Raw genomic sequence first — 20,391 nt, forward strand, 5'->3', positions numbered from 1 at the left:
ATCATCGCGACTTCGTCCACTCTGGGTTTCGTCGAGATATCATAAGTAGCTTTTTGAGAATAAGAAGCTTGCCCACGGCGATGGTTCTCCGTAGAGAACGTTTCGATGGCAACCATCCGCAAAAACTGAAAATGCACGTAGAACACGTTGGGCTGATATGCTGCAGGGATTGCGTTCATCAGGCGTCTGGGGTGGTGTAGTCGGCGGCGTACTAGACGAATCCGACGGTGGCGCGGATGCTGTTATTGTGTGAATCTTTGAAAAAGAACTGTCCGCGGATTATACTATTCGAGAGCAAGACACGAATTCAGCTTTGATTGCCCAAATGTTTCCGATATACGTGCGTATACGTTTACGCCTGTATCTTTCAATGTTTTTGAATGTTGCGAGGAGAAAGAGAGGATATGTGGCAGCGGCGATTTTCAGAGAGATTGAGCACGGACATTAGCGGTAAAAGTTTAAGAAATCTACGGAGTAATCTGAAAATTTTTGGCGTCGGGATCTCGTCGTCTGCGGGCCAGGTCCTAAGTTTTGTTGGGGCATCTTCGAAGTCGCTGCCACCACATTCGCTACGGTCGGTCATTTGCCGCTTTCCTTTAGTATTTCGCGAAAATTGGTCCAATTTAGAGCGATCGATAAGTGTGGATTTCGCGTCAGTCAGTGGCAATAGTTATATTCAAATTGCAATTTTTTTAAAGAAATCATCTAAAGCATTCATTTGCGACTCGTTCACGTTGCGAGTTTATTAGTTTGAATGATAGAGTCGCGTTTGAACCGGTGTGAATGACTAATTACTGGATGGTTAATGAATATAGCTACCGATTCTGTGTGCATCCTTGCATCGGCTGAAGTCAATCGCGGAGCCAGGGGGCTGGTCTAGGTGCCCGACCCCTAGTCACAGTGTGCGGGTACTTTCCCTGTCAAGGAATAATGTGACTTGCAGACTTGGCATTTGATTGTGGTTTCTCTAAGGGCAGGATTGCAACCTTATGTATCAAGTGCTTCCTAACGGAATACGACTTTCGAGTCAAATAATGTTGGTTAGGCCTGCAAAAGTGTCAAAAGTGATGAAAGTGGTAGTAGTGAATTTTGTATACTTGCTGAGTGTACAAAGCCCAACTAAAGTGCTGCAGCAATAGTCGGATGAAAGTTAATTGAGTCTAGTGTGCAGTGGTATATTTCGCATTCCGTTTATTAATTAGTATATATCTGAATAACCGTTCCCTCCAACCTTGATAAGAAGAATCAATTACCGGACAATTGCATTTCATCTGTCAATACTTCTCTATCCATCTCCAAATGATAAACAGATTGTCTAGTCGTTTACCTGTCCAACTCTGTGCCTTGATAAATCAAGAAGGACGTCGGACATTCTGATTGTGGATTGTTTGGTCGTTGTAAAGGAAAAACTTTCCAGATAAATATGCGTTGCCGGTGTTGTGTTGCGAAACTGTGAACTTGTTGGTGCTAAATTGCAGCTGGAGGCATGAGATAAGTGAAACTAGCGGCCCTAGAGGACCATGCCGGTTATTGCTGATTCTGATGAACCACCAAGAAAATGCTGCAAATTTTGTGACGGTAGGCAATATGTGAACCGACTGTAATATTGCAAAAGTTAGTTTTTATTTCAGAATTGGTTTGAAAACGGTTCCAATTTTTAAATTTTTGTAACGCTCCTATACAAAAAACACCAGTTTATTTTGGAAGGTTTTGATTGTTTTATTTTTTTAAAGTTTGTTTGGTGAAGGACGTTCCGAAATTAAACTAATATGTTACTGAAAGTAAATGCCCTGGGTAACCTATGCAATCATAGACAAAGTAAGAATATAGCAAGGTTGACTTCCTTCGTCTAGTAGCCCTTAAAAAATATCTAGATTTTCCGATATTTTTATGAACCTGAGAAATATTAATGATATACACTAATAAATACAGATTAAGGACAGGAGGAGTTTCAACAGCAATTCTCTCTTACGAATTTTCAGTTATTGAGTAATAGCAGGATGTCGCTTTGTATCTGTTTAAAACATCAATACCCAAACCAATTAGATTTTTTAAATCAGTTTTGAAGTTGGTACTACGAAGTAGATTTTAAAACTGTATAATTTGAACTCTATGGGCAGGAAATTGAAATGCAACCGATTGCGCTCAAAATCCAAAATCTCTCTCAACTGATGCAGGCCTCTCTACGCACCATCTAAATTTGTTGCCACGTCTTTTTTGCTAATGCTATAGAGATATAAAATTTTCACCTTTACTTTGAATTTATTGTCTGCCGGGAATTATGATTCTCATAAAATAATAGACACTAAATTAATTCAGGAGTTGCAATTTTGATTATTTTATTTGCATATTCGTCATGTCCCAGCACTGAGAAATGAATACCTCGTTGAAGAGAACTTATCCCCATATATATGGTAGTTTAGTTTTTGAATAACCAGAAGCACCTGATGTATCATCAAACGAATGCATAGATTTACTTATCTACACATGTGAAACAAATTGTATGCCTAAATTTAATGAAGTGCAGATTTTTTAATTTGAATTAGTCCGACTTAAAAATGGTACCCTATTTTTGTCCATTGTGAATGTATGTATGTATGTGCACGAAGTTTACTGGTAGTGTCCAATTCAGATGCATACATATGTACGGTTTCAGAACGAACGATATCCAAAAAATTTCCTGTTTTTCAACTTCTTTTATCTTTGGGTTTGTTCTTCCAGAGTTGATCCAGGCTGGGATTAAGCTAGTTTCGGCTCAGAGTTCTCTCGAGGCAGTTAGGTAGTTAACATGCGATGTGGTATAGAATGGCTTTATCTATCCTGACTTCGGAATCGTTGTAATTTGTGCAGCTAGCTAAGTCGAAGTAAAGCGTTAAATATATGACGGAAAATAATAATTCTTTTATTATTTGGGTAATAACAAGCTACTGACGTCTCGTGATCGTCCTTAGCTCCTTTGAGTACTTTGTCTAGTGCTGAATATGTAAATTTCGTTGGTTTGCCGTTGTTTGTTGGGTCGGTGCGGTGCATTTCAATGGGTTCGTTTTCTGAACTTTTAGTTTAGCTGGCAAACGGGCTAGCAAAGATTTTCGCATTTGCTGGACTGGCTATCATCCAGTTTCTTCTGTTGTTGTGTCTGTTGTACCGCTGGCATTCTATTGAGCTAAAATTAACTTGTGCAGAAATACTGACTATTAGCCACCAATAGAGTTAGTATTTCTGTACACTTGTTTAACATTGGTTGTATCTGCTGCGAGGTTCACGTTAGTTGTTCCAGGTACTTGTAGCAAAGCTGGGTTAGACGATTCTTAACTAATTTCGCGCAAGTACGACCTGCTATAAAAGGGGGGGGGGGGAGGTGTACTTTTTGATGCAGCTGTATATTTCGCTGATTTCTAAGAGGACCTGTTATGGTTTCTTTTACGATAACTGCATTTCTCATTATAAGAATCGTCTACAGTAAATCTTTATGTGCCTATACTTATGGCATCTCTGACACTTAACGGGGTAGGTCGGTTGAAGCGCGGGCTTCTCGATATATTAATCTTCGGTGCAGTATATATCAAATATTATAGTTCAGGTGTAAGTTCGATTTCAAAGATCAGCTGCAGAACTTCTCAGCGGTTAATCACATTAAGTGCTGTTTTACCCTGGAACTCTTTTGTTTTTAGATCCTCGATGATGTCCTGATGGATGCGAGGGGCACCGAGGTTGGTATCCGTGAAACTATTAGAATTTACAGTTGTTTTGTTGTTTTTATTTTTTGGCAATTTAGCCACACTTACCTCCAACAAAAGATCTGAAGCCTACTTTCTTTTATGTTGCCTCTTTTCATATAAAAAACGTAGATAATCTTTGAATTTGTGTATTATTACAGACTTGCATGCCTAACATAAATGGGTGGGTTTCAGCTGTTTTGCTGACCTATCTCGTGTCAACTTTTTTTGCTCGGTCGTTCTCACGGCTAACAGGTTCAGGAAATGGAACATAGTGTGTAATTGTTATTAGGGGATGAACTCTTGCGATCTTCTGCGTTCGATTTGGATCCGCTTGCTGAATATTCCGTTTTCTTTTCAAGGTTATTATTGTATATTTTTCTTTGTCTAAAACAGTTTTCCTTCTCTTTACTCGCTTCATTTGTTTCAGTTTTCATAGCAAGGTTGGTTGGCTTGTGCGCGACTTTCAGATGTTTGTAGTTGCTTTTTTACAATGTTTTTGTCTATCTTTCAGTGGTTGCTTTGAACTTTAGACAAGTAGGTGTACATGTAAATAAATTGGCCAGACAAAACTTTGTCCTCCACCAATGGGAACTTCCTGACGGAATATTTCAACATTTCAATGATCGCAGAAAACATAGAAAACCAGAAGTAAACCTTAACACCTGGAGAAGGGCGAGTACGATCTACCTAAATGTAACGCTTTTGAAGTTCGTCCAGGATCCTAATGCTAAATTACATACGACAATGTAGGTTTGAAAGCTGCCTTCTATGTATTTTTATGACGAGATCAATTTTATTCCTGAGCTGGAGCACTTTTGAGTTTTTTCCCTCCGAAACATCATGGGACGTGACTCTTCTGAAGACCTTCACGATACTGGACTTGATTGAACCGCAGTTATCCATTTAAGCTTTATTATTAGACAAGTGATTGCTGATCGTTGAAAATCTGTAAAAAATTAGAATGATCTGCAAAAATTTTGCGGCTATTTCATCGTATAGTAGATTAGATAGTAATTTTGCAACGGATGTCAAGAATTCCATCTAATATTTATAGATTAACGCCTCATAGGCATTTTATATATGTTGTCGCTAAATAGTGCTTGATATTTTTGAGGTTTGGTTGAAATATATCCTTGAGTGATTCCGTCCATAACAGTTATCGAATTGAAATAATAAAAACTTGTTGTTTCTTTTTCGTTGGTGTGGGTATTTATTCTTGCAAATACCGATATTTCGGGAACCACTTGTTCCCTTCATCAGTGCAAACAAGTTGTTTGTTGTTTTTATTATTTCAATTAATTAATCGTTGGAAACACCGCATAATTTCACTCTGAGTTATCGAATGTTTCAGTTTTTTCTCGATCGCCGGGTGAACAGTTCTTTTCGGAGCTAGGAACCTGTTTTTTTGAAGAAAACATTTTCCTGATTCTGTTTAACATTTCATGCCAGTTGCCTCTTCCAAATCCCAAATTAATTTATTTCCTTTTCTTGTTTTAGGCGCCTTTTAATTTTGGATTATTAAGGGTGTTTATCTGTTAGCTGAGTGGTTAGAGCAGAAGGCTGTCATACGGAAGGTCGCGGTTCAAATCTCACTGATTTGACGACGGATACCAGTCGACTCAGCTGTGAATGAGTATCTGAGTCAAATCAGGGTAATAATCTCAGGCGAACGCAATGCTGACCACATTGCCTCCTACAGGGTACTGTAATCCTGTAGTGTACCGTTACGGTCTTGAATGAAGTGCTCTAACACACTTCAAGGCCCTGATCTAATATGGATTGTTGCACCAACGATTATTATTATTATTATTAGGGGGTTAGATAGACATTTAACGCTCGATATTTCAACTTTTTCTTTTGAATTTTTTGGACATTAAAAATGAATGTAACCTTTTCAATCTTTTTACATGATCCCAACGACCCTATGTTAGGATACTCAATTTTCAATTAACGAATTTAATAACCGTTTGTGCTTGCTTTTTACCGTCAAAGTGGGCTCCTCTAAAAAAGATGGTTTGCTGGATTTCTAAAAATTTGGATACAAAAATTTGAACATTTCGTTATTCTATATATTTCCTACTATCGATCGAATCACGATTATAATTTTACGTTCCAGAATAAAAAAAAAGATTGACGGGAATACATAATCGTGGTTTGGACCAGAACTATTGATGTGTAGAAAAATATGTAAAAATTTCAGTTGGATCGGTTCAACGGAATTTTAGTTGTTGTTTCCGCCAGTTGACAAATTGTGGTTTTGAGAAAAATGCCTTTAAAATTTTCGTTTTGTATGCACGTCAACATACCGCATGCTCTGCCATTTGCTTTAGCTTAGTAAATATTTTGAATTTCGGTCTGAGATTTTTGTACAATACTCCCAATATATTCTATTCTATCCCGAACTGTTACATAGGAAAATTCTCTTAGCTAAGTTCGAGGATCTTATAATATTTATTAATCATCATTTGTTTTGAGAGAAACATCTTTATTTCTGGAAGCAACACTTGGGTCAATTAGGTTTCTTAGCCATGGATTAGTAGTTGATTTTGCATTGACGGACTTTTTAACAGATGATTAAATTTCCTTCCTTGCTCTTAGCAGTTCTCCTGTTTCCACTGACTGTGATCGATTTTTACTCCCAAAAGTTAACAGTCTCATAGGTCTGACACATTCTAATCACATAGTCTGGTCTTGTAGCCTAGTTTAACTGGGAACGAAAACTCCTATGAGCAAGAAGATAATTTTGTTGATGTTATGTTGTTTGTAAAATTAGGCTTGTGCCACTGCTGCGATTTTTTTGGCTTGTGAGCAAACCTTGGGTTCTCTTGAAATATCCATTCTACAATATCGAAGTACACAGTCTTGAGGAGCTCGTGCACCTTACGTGGTCGGTTTGGGTTGCCCTTCAATTGGTGATGATCTTCCGGTTTACCTTATCAATTTACTTATCTTCTCGTTAATTGGCAGCCTTCTTTTCATGACGTCGGTACCGTCTCGACGGGTTATGTAGTAACGAAGTGCCTTAACATACCCAGCATAGCTCATACCTTTAGTGCGGGCGCAGTTTCTTCTAAGTGAAGAAGTTTCTGCAAATAAAAAAATGTCAATAAATACACAGAAAAATAAAGTAAATTACAAAGAAGCTCCGGAAAAAATACCCCCGGTTACATATACATCTTTTTTAGACTTCAGCAATTGTAAACCTTTCTGGAATGCATTTTAGCGATTCCACCTCTCTGTTCTGCATTAGCATCGCAGCTAATCAACAGGTTGAAGGTCAAATCTTGTAGTTCTTCTGATGGAGCTGATCGATCGTGAGTTATGTGAGCCGCATATATTTGGTATTGTATATGTTAGGGCAAATTTACACCTTCCACTCTGAACGACAAGATTTCTGATCCGAAAAAAATCTGTAAATTGCCTTTTACCATGATTTAATCCAGGTTGGAAAGGTTACGATAATTTACCCACAATGAAAAATATATAAGTGTTTTTATCTGTAGTGATAGTAAGAAATTTAAATGAATTACAGCGATTATTTTCACTAAAATATTTGTTAATTTTCGGAGAAACTTCCTACGATGAGACAGGGAATTTTAAGGAAAGTAGTTTTACCCAATAAATTAAATACTAAACATTAAAAATAATTAGGTGTCAGCAATAATAATAAAAATTTAATGGTAAATAGCTTTTCTGTCGCCATTTATCAATAAATTTATGTGCTTGGACAATAAAGTCGACACATTTCGAAGTCATTCTGTAATGGCATCGTTCCTACCTCAGATGAAACAGTTTTCACGTGGTCTTCTGTCATAAAAATAACAAAATTCTTCTGAATTTTTCATTTTGCTAATATCGATACCGTCGTATGTGGGCTTTATCAAACCAAGTATCTAATTTTTACAAAATTACCATAATTGCTACCACGAGGAAAACTTAAGCGATAAAACCATGCTTGTTATTGTGCCCCGTGAATAATCTCAATTCGCTTTTGAAAATGAGAATTCTTCCAGCATTGGCATTTCGCTTTCAGTGTTAATCCCTACTGTCAAATTTGCTTTTGCCATCATAAATGGTCCCAAATTTTGGAGATAGGCAAGCCTGGAGGGCACCACTCCTATTCCCTATTTATTAAAACCGGTCAGCCCATTTTCTTCGCAGAGGTGGAAAACATTGGAAGTAGCAGTGCGAGATTTAAATATGTGAAAATCACTTTTTCCATTAGGCGATGTTCCTCGCAAAACTCTTGATTTTTTGTTTTGTCTAGCTGATGCAAGCGCTTTATCTCTGCCGCGGGAATATCGATCCATTTTATCCCCCCATCACACAGATTGCGTTTTCGGATATCATCCTGTAATTGCCTAAAACTTATAAGGCATCCCGGTGGTATATCGTTGTCTGTTTCTATTACCTATTCTCCTTGAGTTTTCCATTATCTATTATATAATCATTTGCTTCAGTACCCTGCTCAGTAAGTGTATGCACTTATGTGATGACGGTTTGCTTGAGAGTTCAGAGAGAGAACAGATTTACTCAGAAACGACTGAACCGATTGTTATGAAATTTGGTAAGAACATGTGGTCTGCGTGTGCCTTTACATGCAGCGAGTGGCGCTATTTTGTGTCGAGTTTGAAGGGGGGTTTCCCATACATGCGAAAGGGTACTTTTATTTCTGATGTTGGCTTAAACTTAGGGGAGTTTTTTTTTGGGAGTAGGGTAGGTGAATGCGTTTACGCACAGAGTGTTGGACTCCCGCAACAGCACGCTGGCGGACTACCAACTAAACACCTCCCTGTCATCAGAGAACTAGCCTGGAACCGTTTGATACATTACTTCGGGCTAGCCCTCCCGCTCTCCCGGCTTTAGGAGCCTTCAAGTCAAGGAATTCCTTTCACCAACGGGAGGGGAGACGAGGAAGGGAGTTGTTTTTAGTTCAGGGAACCCCTTACCGTTCGATCCCTCTGCCGGTCGAGTTCAATCTTCTTCGTAGTAAGAAGAGTCCGAACATAATGCGCAATACGATTCCAGCTGCCAGTGCTCTTCAGCATCTCTCTGAAAATGTTGTCTGGAGAGAGCTCCCCTGTGTCTACATAAAGCTGCTGGCGGAGGCCGTCCCACCCCTCGCAAGAGAAAAAGGTGTGTTCAACGTCATCCGCCACTCCATTGCAGAACATACAATACGTAGGGGAGTGAGGACTCAAAATGTGTGCCCCAAAAAATGAAACAGGTCCCGTTCTCAGAACCTATCCAACCGAAAAATCTGAAAAAATCACAGTGAAATCTAGGCCTCAAAGTACATCCAGTTCTGCAGAAATAAAGTTGATAATAATATATTACCATAACGTTATGGTTTCGTCCAGGACAGAGGCAACTCATCAGACGCTGCCTCACCTCTGCCCTGGGAGCAGCTTGACTGTAAATGGCAACAGATGGAAAACTCTCCTTTATATATTCGCAAAAACACGCAAGGGTGCGAATTATATCCAATTGAAACCGGCAATAGTTTGAGCCTAAGCAAGGCTAAAGCTAATTTATTGTTTAGGATAGTGAGGGATCCTAAGTCCACATTCACTTGATGTTGGACCGGACCAAATGGAGAGCAAATTACTCTCAGGTTTTGTGGTCCACGGATCCCTCGTTTGGGCCATGGCACCCAAGCGTTTAAAAAGAGGGACTTACGCCTTCGTCCAGGGTCCGGTCCGGTCCAACATCAAGTGGATGTGAACTTAGGATCCCTCTTTATCCTAAACGGTATATTACCATATTTAGAGACCGCCTTTAGTTCATCTTAGAAGTACATAATTTGGCACCAGTGAAGACGATAATATAGGACATAATTCTGGAATCCAACTATTATTAAAAAAGGTATTGAAAGACAAATTATTGTATGTAAATTCATTGGATTCTAGGACGTGTATGATATCATCATAGGTGTAAAGTGAACTTATATGAAAGGCGGGGTCCACGGATACACTTTCGCTTTTTTTTTAGTTAGTTGAATGTTAGTAATTGATACTGCAGATATGTGTGTATACGTATATGCTAATGAAATTCGCGGGTAGTGTTCAATAAGATGGACGTGTGTGTACGTATGTATGCTTTCGTGCACAGAGTAAAATCGAAATGCGTGAAGATACGCACAATTGTGATTAATTGTGCTCAATATTTATGTCTTTAATATGTATATGACGGAATATTTTGCACTATTGTATGTACGTATGAATGGAAAAAGGTTCTTAAAAAGTTGCTCACATAAGATGAACGCAAAACCTTTATACCTGAAGCGCTGAGTTTCCGGTATTTCGACTTGTTTCTCATTCAAGCTCTCAGGGACTCGTCTAGTGAGTCACTAACTTGCAAGGATAACGCACTTGCAAGGCTGTTGTGATTACAAGCCACCAGTGCCAGCAGCTGCATTTCTCCTCTCCAATTTGTTACTTTACTTTCCTACTCACTCAGTTACGATCGAGAACAATGTACCACTACGTTCTAAGTGCTTAGGCATACACACGTGATACTCAGTGGTCCAATCATTGAAGTCGCCGGTAATGATAATTGTTATTCGGTTTCTGGGTTTAAATTTCTTTAGGATTAACTCATTTCATTGAATTGTGCTATTCTGCTATCTGTCTGACAAATCTTGTGAAGGTCATCCGTTTTATCTGAATTCACTAACGACTGAAATTTTGATACCCATTTTTTGCATCGATTTCATCAACAACTCTTCTGCAGCTACAATGTGCCACTGCCCTTCTCACCTATATCCTTGAAGAGTACACAAATCCGATCTCTCTGGCAATCTTTTGCGAAATGGCCTCGTTCAATATATTGTACATGTTCAATTTACCTTCATTGCTTTTGCAAGGTAGATGGCCGTATTCTAGGCATCTGAAACCCCTAGTTGATTTGGGCTACTTGTATTCCGCCATACGTTTTCATAATGATTTCGCAGAGTCCTTTAGTTCCTGCAGATCAAACTGGCTCCCTACTTCTCTACAAAGCTCATCATCCAGATTTCTACACTCAAATATTGTCCTGTGGATATAGCACTTGACAGTGGCCACCTCTACCAAACCATTGTCCGTTGTCCTTCAGTCCTTTTGAACTTGAGTTCTAGGTGGCTCTTCTGTATTTTTATTTTAGTGACAGCATTCCTACATCTTCTAATTGGGAATCGGCCTTAACTTTTCTTAGTATATTCCGATAAGGAAGAGTATTTTCCTTGGAAATCAAGTGCAGCTACTTTTTCGCTTTAGTTTGATAGCTATCTGTCTGGCTGGTCGTGCTCCTCTGGATTATTTAAGTTTGTTTTATTTGGTATTTTTCCGATATGTTTCAAATGCCGGTTGCTTTACAACTTTTTCCTCTGCTAATTCTTGATATCGTTTTGCCCCGTTGGATTTACAGATTGGGCGTGTTTGAGTAGGACGCTCGTTTATGATAGCACCGCATGTAGGTAGCATAATAGCCAAGTTTTCCATCCTCGAGGCACTGTCTCCAAAAGATATTGACGACTGGAAGGTCGCTGGCTTATCCCAAAACCACCGGTAACAGGGTTCTGGGCCCCTTCGTCGTAAGTTCGTCTTCTTCTCTTCCATGTTGGTTATGATTCAGGGTGATCTTATCATAGGCTTTTCCTGTTAGGATGGAATTCGGTTGACATACGCAGACCGCTGCACGGCATTATTTTGCGTTTCGTCCAAAAGAGGAGAGGGTCTCCATTCGGTTTTCTTGAATAATTCAAATTCAAGGTCTCATTTGTTTATTTGTTTTATAAAGTATTAACTTTATAAAACAAATAAACAAATCAAATTGAGGGGTAAAATGTACACATTTGAAACGAGGCAGGACTCATATTTTGAAGCTAACCCTCAGAAAAATTTGAAAAAAATATGATGCTGACATTGCGTGAAATCTAGGACACACATCTCGTGTCAATCTCTGTTTAAAGAAAATTAATAAAACTATATCACTGTGTTATCGAATTTTACCGTAAAGCTCCCCTTGACTTCATTACAGGATAGTAATATCTTGTAGAAACAAATAATAGGGCTCATATTGCAATGTTTAAGGCCCGAATATTTCATGTGAAATTTCTATTTCATGTGATCTACTGTACTCCAAGACAGTACGGCTGTAACTTTGACTGCGAGCGGAGATAAGCGTAACCCCTTCTTTGTGACTTTTTTTTACTAATTAGTTCCTTTTTATGCTTTCCTAGCGTCTAATAGCAAAAATTATTTCGAGCAATTTGTCTAAGTATCCGTTCAAATCTCACTGGTGGCAATGGAATTTGTATTGTGATTTGACGTCGGATACCAGTTGAATCAGCTGTGAATGAGTACCTGAGTAAAATCAGGTTAATAATCTCGGGCGAGCGCAATGCTGACCACATTGCCTCCTACAGAGCACTGTAATCCTGTAGTGTACAGTTACCATCTTGAATGAAGTGCTCTAACACACTTCAAGGCCCTGATCCAATATGGATTGTTGCGCCAACGATTATTATTATTATTAATCTGTTCAAAAATGGAGTGATCGCATCTTGCGCGGTCTCAGATTGAATTTGAATAGAACCGAATTTTTTTCGATTGATCCCAATGAAACGGACTATAATTGTCAGTGGCAGTGATCTGCCCAGAACTGAGCGATTTAATTATTTCAGTGCTATCAGCCAATGGAGAACTGCGTTATGAATTTGCTTCTCGCATTAGCGCAACCTGGGTGAAATGGCGTTCGACAGCTAGTGTTCTTTGTGGTCGTCGTATCAACATCCAAATGGCCAAATGTCCGACCAAAACAACGGTGGCTTGGGACTGGTGATTTGAAAGCCTCGCGACTATATCTAGATCAGGCCCTTGAAAGAACGAAACGCTTGTTAACGAAACAGAGGCAAATAATAATATTAAATTCATGTATACCATGAGTCAGCTACAAACTAGTGGAGTTGTCGTTTAATGGAATATCCTTGCATATGAAATACACAAAACTGTTTATATCTAGAAAGCTTTTCGATTTGTTATTATTAACATTTTATATGTCACGGGTGGAAATAGAAATGATTTTCGAAAATGTAGAGAGAGGGAATCTTCTTTGTGGTCCCTTGAGGCGAATTTTATTTCTTAATATCAGTTTTTGCCTTTCAAATTACACATCCTAAGATGACTTCTAAAAGTCCTTCAAAATTTCAATTAAAAGTTTTCAGCAAATGTATTTTGGCAAGAATCAGCAACATTTATTCCGTAAAAAAGCACTTGATTGTCTGAGGAGAATAGCTTGATGGATCACCAATGTAAATTACTTTTATCGTGTTTATTTCTTTTTCTGTTAGTATCAACACCATAATTCAATCTTTTTTTGCCTCTGAACATCACATAATGCCATATCTCTTTTCGCGAAACGGTTGTTTGACATATTTTTTTTCCGAGTGTATATTTGTGATTCCACCTTGCTGAAAAAACTAGAAACATTAAAAGAATGAAATATTTAGGAGCAAAAATGTCCCAAATCTTGTCAACGGAGAAGAGAAATCTGGAAACTTTGAGAAGTATAAAGCAAGATGGATGCCTTGCAAGTGTCTCCATTCATTTCAATGGCAAATATGCTGAACGCAATTTTGAAGCTGGGCAAAGTGTCTATCAATTCGGAGGCAAAATGTTCTTGCCAATAAAGCTGTTCTAGTACTCGATAGTGATGTGCGTATTTTAAAATAGGATCTCAAGGTAATAGTTCTAAGCATAAGCAGGCAGAAATGATAAAGATACCGCAAATATTTAAAGGATAATAGAGGAACCAAGGTACAAAAGCGCAGGAGAATGGTAGATACCGGATTGAAGTGTTATCAACCAAGCATTTTCGCTCTTTGTTTGCATGACCAACATATCGTAATTACTTTTTAAAGTAAATTTGACAGAAGTTTTGTTTCACTCATTTACACAAAGGCAGAATTCAATATTCCAAAAACAAAATTCAAAATCTGTAGTAAATTGCAATTACCAACGTTGGAAACGTTGGTAGGAATATGATACATTAGGTGCCCTTATTGTTGGTTATTATCCTGGTGTAGCTTCTGGCTTTATCTGTTTTCTGTTCATTTCACATAATCAGTGTCTGCCATGAGTGTTATTCTGCAAGGATTCGACTATAATAATTTGTGCCCCGTGCAAGAGCATATATGTATGCAAAAACTTCGTGAATGAAACAAGGGAAACATATACCAGTAAGCTTGTTTATCGAACTGCGAACGCTTCTAAAACCTCTTTGGAATGATGTAAAACCGAGCATTAGCATAGAACAATAATATTACGCAAAACAAACATTACGATATTACACTCATCAGCGAATGGCCATTAACCAGCATCGGAAATACCCTGCAGACCTCATTGGCTCCCGTGCCAAAAGCATGTACAATATTTGAAATAATTTTTACTTGAACATTTATGACAATTTGGAGTGGCACAGTGAGTGAGTACTCCTAAAGGCAATGAATGATGCTTCTAAGACGCGAGCCGCACTGCTATCTGTATATCTGCTGCGACCATACATATACCCGAATTTTACAAACTTATTTAGGATATTTCATCTAAAAATAGACTCTTCCTATTGTAGGGGCATGGCAGAATATGCCCATGTCCACCGCTCGGAAGAGTGAGCAGACTGTGACACTTTAATCTTTCTTGCATTATTTATGCGTTTGCTTTTTCCTAAGGTTATGGGGTTTGTTTAATGCTAGATTCAGAAATTTTTATTTCCTCAATATTGAATTCCCCATCTGCAAAAAACCGAGATTTGTGGGGTTCATTGATGTTATGTATCTTTTTTGAAGCAGGTGTCTCGTTAGTAGCATATCTGGTAAGGTGCCTAGAAACAGGAATTATGTGGTCTGTCTCCGAGGATTTCTGGTGTGATTTATCATGTACTATGTATTATTATATTCTTATTGTAATCATAAGCTAGTGGATGTATGAACAGTTCAGTTTCGCTTGCTATACGTATTCAAAAGTAGGAGATCATAGTCAACGCAAGATTTTTGATTAAAGTGGAATCCTTAATTGAAAAATTCTATTCAAATTGAATTGGTAATAAAATTTGTATCTAAATACTTACAAGAGCACTAAGGAATCGTCTCCTAGCTTGGTGTGGACTTGTTTGTTGTAGGAAACTCTCGAAAATATAAATTTCTTTCGAATCAAAATCACGTATGAACTGAAAAGTTAATGAAAGTGAAATAATTTGAAATCTTTATTATTATATTATTTAATTGAGGACTCAGTAAAAAACCGCTTCATTTAAAAAAAGTAGATATTTTACTTTTATTTAATTGCAGCTCAAAATATCATATTATACAGGTGGCACCTATTGTACCTACTAGATTCGGACTCAAAAGTCTTCAATACGTTGGAAACCGGCAAATGGGCAGTACGAAAGGTGTTTTTGTTTTATTTTACGTATGAGAATTTGGGACGGAATTCCAACAGATTTCTAGCCCAGATCAGTAGAAAACATTCCAAGCAGGACATTTAACATCAGGATGCTCCGGAGGAAAAATACCAAAAATTCCAAAAAATCATGGGCTGACGATAGGAAGCTATTAAATGCGGAGAATATAAAGTTAACAATTAGGCTTCATGACCTGCTAAGAACAACATGGATTGAAAAATTTAGTTCGGACAAATGGATCGATACTTTGACATAGATACAAATCCTACGAATATTATAGAGAGATATGATTCTGAATGTATGTGCAACGTACTTTCTAAGATAATCGAAATAGGGTTCTAGCCTTTCCCAAAAGCCATGATCCGTGGATACAAGAGAAGATTTTTACCTGGCAAGCGACAAATCAATCAATCCACTCTTCTTAATGAAGTAGATGCTGGAAAAGTGGTGAGAATCTAACCTTGATGGACGGGCAGCCATTCGAAAGTTCACTCGGTACTATGTCAAGTTGGAATTCCAGCAAAATTGATAAAACTCATAAAAAACGGAAATATGTCCATTAAGAACTGACGTTAGGCTTCGCGGTATGTCAATTCAGATTCAGGATCAAAATAAGTCGAAGGCTTGGTTCCAGTATTTATTATCGTTTAAGATCATGTTGTCCAGTTGATGTGATTTTTAAAATTAAAAAAATGAACCTTAAAAAGACTCCAAAGTACGATTTAGTTACTTCTTTCATGTTTAAACAGATACCAGAAACTTGTCCTCAAATGAAACTCAATAACATTACGGAATACGCTTGAATAGAAGACTCCCCTGGAAAGGCCACAATGCAAGTAAAAATCAACAACTCAAAGAAAGGTTGACTGGCAGTTTCTTTCGGGGCAGAGGCAACTCTTCAGACGTTGCCTTCGTTTTGGGAATAGCGTGGCCGAAAGTGGCAACAAGTGGCAATCGCTCCATTTATATGTAATCGCAAAGACGATATGATTGCGAATTATATTGAAGTAAAATCCATTATTTGTTCAGATCTAAACTAGGCTGAAGTGAATTTTTTATTGAGAATGCAGGGATTCCTATTATAAGTCCACATTCACTTGATGACGGACCGGACCACTTGGAAAGCAACTTACTTCCTCTTTTGTGGTCACGGACCCCTCCTTTTGACAAAAAAATCACTTCGGTCTAGATTACCACGGATTTCACTCCAATATAATGCACACCCTTGTTGTGTTTGCCGCCACTTTCGGTCACGTTGCTGCCAGAGCAGAGGTGAGGCAGCGTATGATGAGTTGCCTCTGCCCTGGACGAAACCGTCAATCAAACTTTTTTCAAAAACTAGAAATCAGGTGTCCGTGTTAGGATCATGCTCTATATTATAGTCTACATTACTGCACTACTTTCGTGGCTGTATGTGGCGCGATGTACTTAAGGGGGGTTTTGCAGTCAATTACTAAAAATTATAACAATATACTATTATTAACTTTAATATTTGAAAGGATATGGGTATGGAGGGTATTTCGAAGCCTAGGCACCATATAGTGGCAGCGTCTTAATTATGACTATATTTGGTAAAGTAGAAATTGTTTTACACAAAACCTTAATATAAACGGGCCATTTACTAAACTTTTACCATACGCGGAATGCAAAGCATTGGATTGTTGTTACGAATGCATTAAGAAGGAAGAGTTGGGTTCTGGTCCAATTCCTGGAAGGGAATTAGGAAGGAAAAAGTAGCCACAGGACTAAATTTACTCCAGCTTTACAGAACTAAAAGGTAGACGAATAGGTTAGATAAATTTTCTGTGTAATCCATCTACCATCTACCCACTATATCTTTATAAAGCATCAATGAAAATTAGAAGAATAAAGTATTACTACGAGTGTAGTTCAATTAGTCCTGAGAATAAAGTGGAAAAACCATTTTTTTTGAGTAAATTGTTTTTTATTTTTCAACATAATCTCTATACACTTGGCCAATCGTTTTTCAAGTTTCTTTAATCCTTCAGAAAAGTGTGTTTTCGGAAGTTCCTCAAAATAAGCACTTATAGAGGCAATGACGTCTTCGTTGTCCGTAAATCTCTGTCCACTGAGCCATTTTTTCAAGTTTGGAAATAAGAAAAAGTCATTGGGGGCTAAATCTGGTGAATACGGTGGGTGTTCGACCAATTCAAAGTTTAATTCTTCAATTTTAGCCATTGAAACGAAGCACGTGTGAACTCGGGCGTTGTCGTGATGAAAAAGAATTTTTTTTTCGCCAAATGTGGTCGTTTTTTTTTAAGGTTTTGTGTAAACACAAAACCTTATTAAAATCGGTTTACTGTCTGTCTGTCTGTCTGTCTGTCTGTCTGTCTGTCTGTCCGTCTGTCTGTCTGTCTGTCTGTCTGTCTGTCTGTCCGTCACACGCATTTTTCTCGGAGACGGTTGCAGCGATTGACACCAAATTTGGTGGAAAGGTGGAAACTGTGAACGCTCACGCATACAGTGAATTACATCCTTTTACAACGAATTTAAGGGGGGGTCCCCATACATGCAAAAGGGGGGTGTAAATTTTTTTTTCATCAAATATAGTCATGTGGGGTATCAAATTAAAGGTCTCGGTTAGTACTTTTCGAAGCTGGTCTTAGTTTTGACATTTGTTGGAAAGGTGGGGAGTGCGGGGGGTTGAAAGTGACCATTCTTTTACGGGGGCCATTCTCAGAAACCACCCAACCGAAAAATCTGAAAAAAATCAAGAGGCTACCACTATATGGTGCCTGGGCTCCGAAATACCTTCCACACTGATATCTGCACAAATAAAGTTAATAATAGTATATTAATATAATTTTCAGTAATTCGCTTCAAAACCCCCCTTAAGTTCAAGCTAGGACCACAAAATTTCGTAGCAATATAGAGTATAACATAGAGCATGATCTTACCAAGTTTGGTGGAAATCGCACCATTACTAACAAAGTTATAATACGTCAAAGTTGTCGCTTCTTTGCAAATTCAAGACTGTGAATGTCAATATCATCCGAAAGTGGATATTCTCACGTAATATATGCATATATTACATGCCACGTACTAAGAAATACTCAAAACCTTTCGTACCTGAAGCGTCCAGCTTCCGGTTTCCCGACTTGTTTAATTTCTTCTTTCAGCTGCCCTAATAATGATGCATAATACTCACCAGTAATTGTGTTACCCTTTTCCAAGTAGTCAAAAAGGATAATTCCACGGGCTTCCCAAAAAAACTGTAGCCATAACCTTACCAGCTGACTTTACGGTCTTCGGTTTCTTTGGAGCTGGTTCACCCGTGTCGATCCACTGTTTTGACTGTTCTTTCGTCTCAGGAGTCTAGTGGCGTATCCATGTTTCATCCACAATCACAAACCGACGAAAAAATTCCTCAGGATTCCGACTTATGCGCGCCAAAAGAGTCTCAGAGGTGACCACTCCATTTCGTTTATTCTCATCTGAGAGCAAATGCGGCACCCATCTTGCTGATAGCCTTCTCACTAATTCTAATTTTTCATGTATAATTGAAAAAAACTGTACCTATTGATATCCTTGTGGCCACAGCTAACTCGCGCACTTTTAATCTTTTATCCTTGAACACCATATCGCGGATTTTATTGATTATTTCGGGAGTAGTCACTTCTACGGGCCTTCCTGAACGTGGTTCGTCACTTGTTGATTTACGACCACGCTTAAATTCATTTACCCAATTATAAACCGTTGCTAAGGCGGGGGCAGATGTGCCATGAACCGAGTCTAATTCATTTTTTATTTCATATGGAGTTAAGCCCTTTAAATGAAAATGTTTTATTACCGCTCTGAACTCGTTTTTTCCTTTTTTTTTAACAAGCAATTTTTTTTTCAATTGATTATAAAAACACGTAAACTAAGAAGATGTGGACTGTGACTGCACTACATATCTAGTCGTGAGTGGCGCTGACTAAAAACATGATTTAGGGCGATTCGCGCGCCATCCGTTGGTCATTCTAAGGACTTATTGAACTACCCTCGTAACTTCATTTAAGAAGATACCGAACAGAGTGTAGATCACCATTTCAGATTTTTCGGTTTGGTAGTTTCCGAGAATAGGTACGGGAAATAAGTGATCACCACTTTCTAGCCCTGCATTCCTTCTCCGCAAGACTGATGTCACAACTAACACCCGGGAGTACTAACGGAGATCTTTCATTTGATTCATTTGATATCCATATTCAGTGAAAAACTTACACTTCCCACTTCGCATGTGTGGGATCCTTCTAAATTTAACATAGATGGATGCTACTCATTGTTTCTGAGAAAAGTACGTATGACATACAGGCAGACTGACTAACGAATAGACGAAGATTTTAATAAGGTTTTGTTTTACATAAAATCTTAAAAAGGGGACAAATTTTGACGAGGAACTGAAAAGAGTGATAACAATTTTGCGAATGGCAACTTCACATTAGCTTAAAAGATAGTGAAATACATTAGACTTGACTTCCACTTTAAAACGAGCTAGGAAAAGCGCCGGATGGATATTGATGATATTCCAAATATTTGGGTCAACAACAATGTGATAAACACATTCAAAGCATATGAAAGCCCCCGGTAAATGCCAAAGGTAGACTGTTGCAAACCACAAAACAAATTTTTATAAACCTTGGCAGCAAACGAGATTGGTTTATGAATCAACGAAAACAAAACAAAAATAATGACGGAAATCAGGAAAATGTTGTCCATCAAACATTACAATCGACAAATAAAATATAGAACATATAAGGAGCTTTCTTTACTTAGGCACACAACTTATGCGGAATTGTAACGAGTCTGACGAGATTAGGAGACGAATTCAACTTGCAAATAAAGGGTTCTATTCCGTTCTGGTGATTTTGAGGGCCAGCTACATATGCATGGTGTCCCGTTTATGGTGGTACAAATTTTAATGCTGGATAGTACCACTTGTTTGAGGAAAATTGGTCCTTGGGATGGACACTCTGTCTTTTACCGTTACAGAGTTATATAGCGTTTTTCGTAAATAGTGTCAAAAAGTTTGGTTTTTCCAGAAATTTTTTTCCATATTTATGCCTATCATTTGTGTGTGGTTAGAGCACAAAGCTATCGTCCGGAAGGTCGCGGTTCGGATCTCACTGGTGGCCGTAGGATTTGTATCGTGATTTGACTTCGGATGCCAGTCGACTCAGCTGTGAATGAGTGCCTGAGTCAAATCAAAGTAATAATCTCGGGCGAGCGCAAT

General features: G+C 38.2%; 1 protein-coding gene across 1 annotated transcript in view; it reads left to right on the plus strand.

Annotated features, from left to right (window-relative positions):
- The first annotated feature begins 508 nt into the window (after nt 1-508).
- LOC119648983 (myocardin-related transcription factor A) overlaps nt 509-20,391 on the plus strand; it is a 274,160-nt gene continuing 254,277 nt past the window's right edge. Inside the window, exon 1 of the mRNA XM_038050904.1 lies at nt 509-1,578. Within this exon, the coding sequence (XP_037906832.1) occupies nt 1,521-1,578 (58 nt within the window). The 5' untranslated portion in view covers nt 509-1,520. The remainder of the gene's footprint in view (nt 1,579-20,391) is intronic.

The sequence above is a fragment of the Hermetia illucens genome, chromosome 2 (assembly GCF_905115235.1).
Source record: "Hermetia illucens chromosome 2, iHerIll2.2.curated.20191125, whole genome shotgun sequence".
Classification (NCBI taxonomy): domain Eukaryota; kingdom Metazoa; phylum Arthropoda; class Insecta; order Diptera; family Stratiomyidae; genus Hermetia; species Hermetia illucens.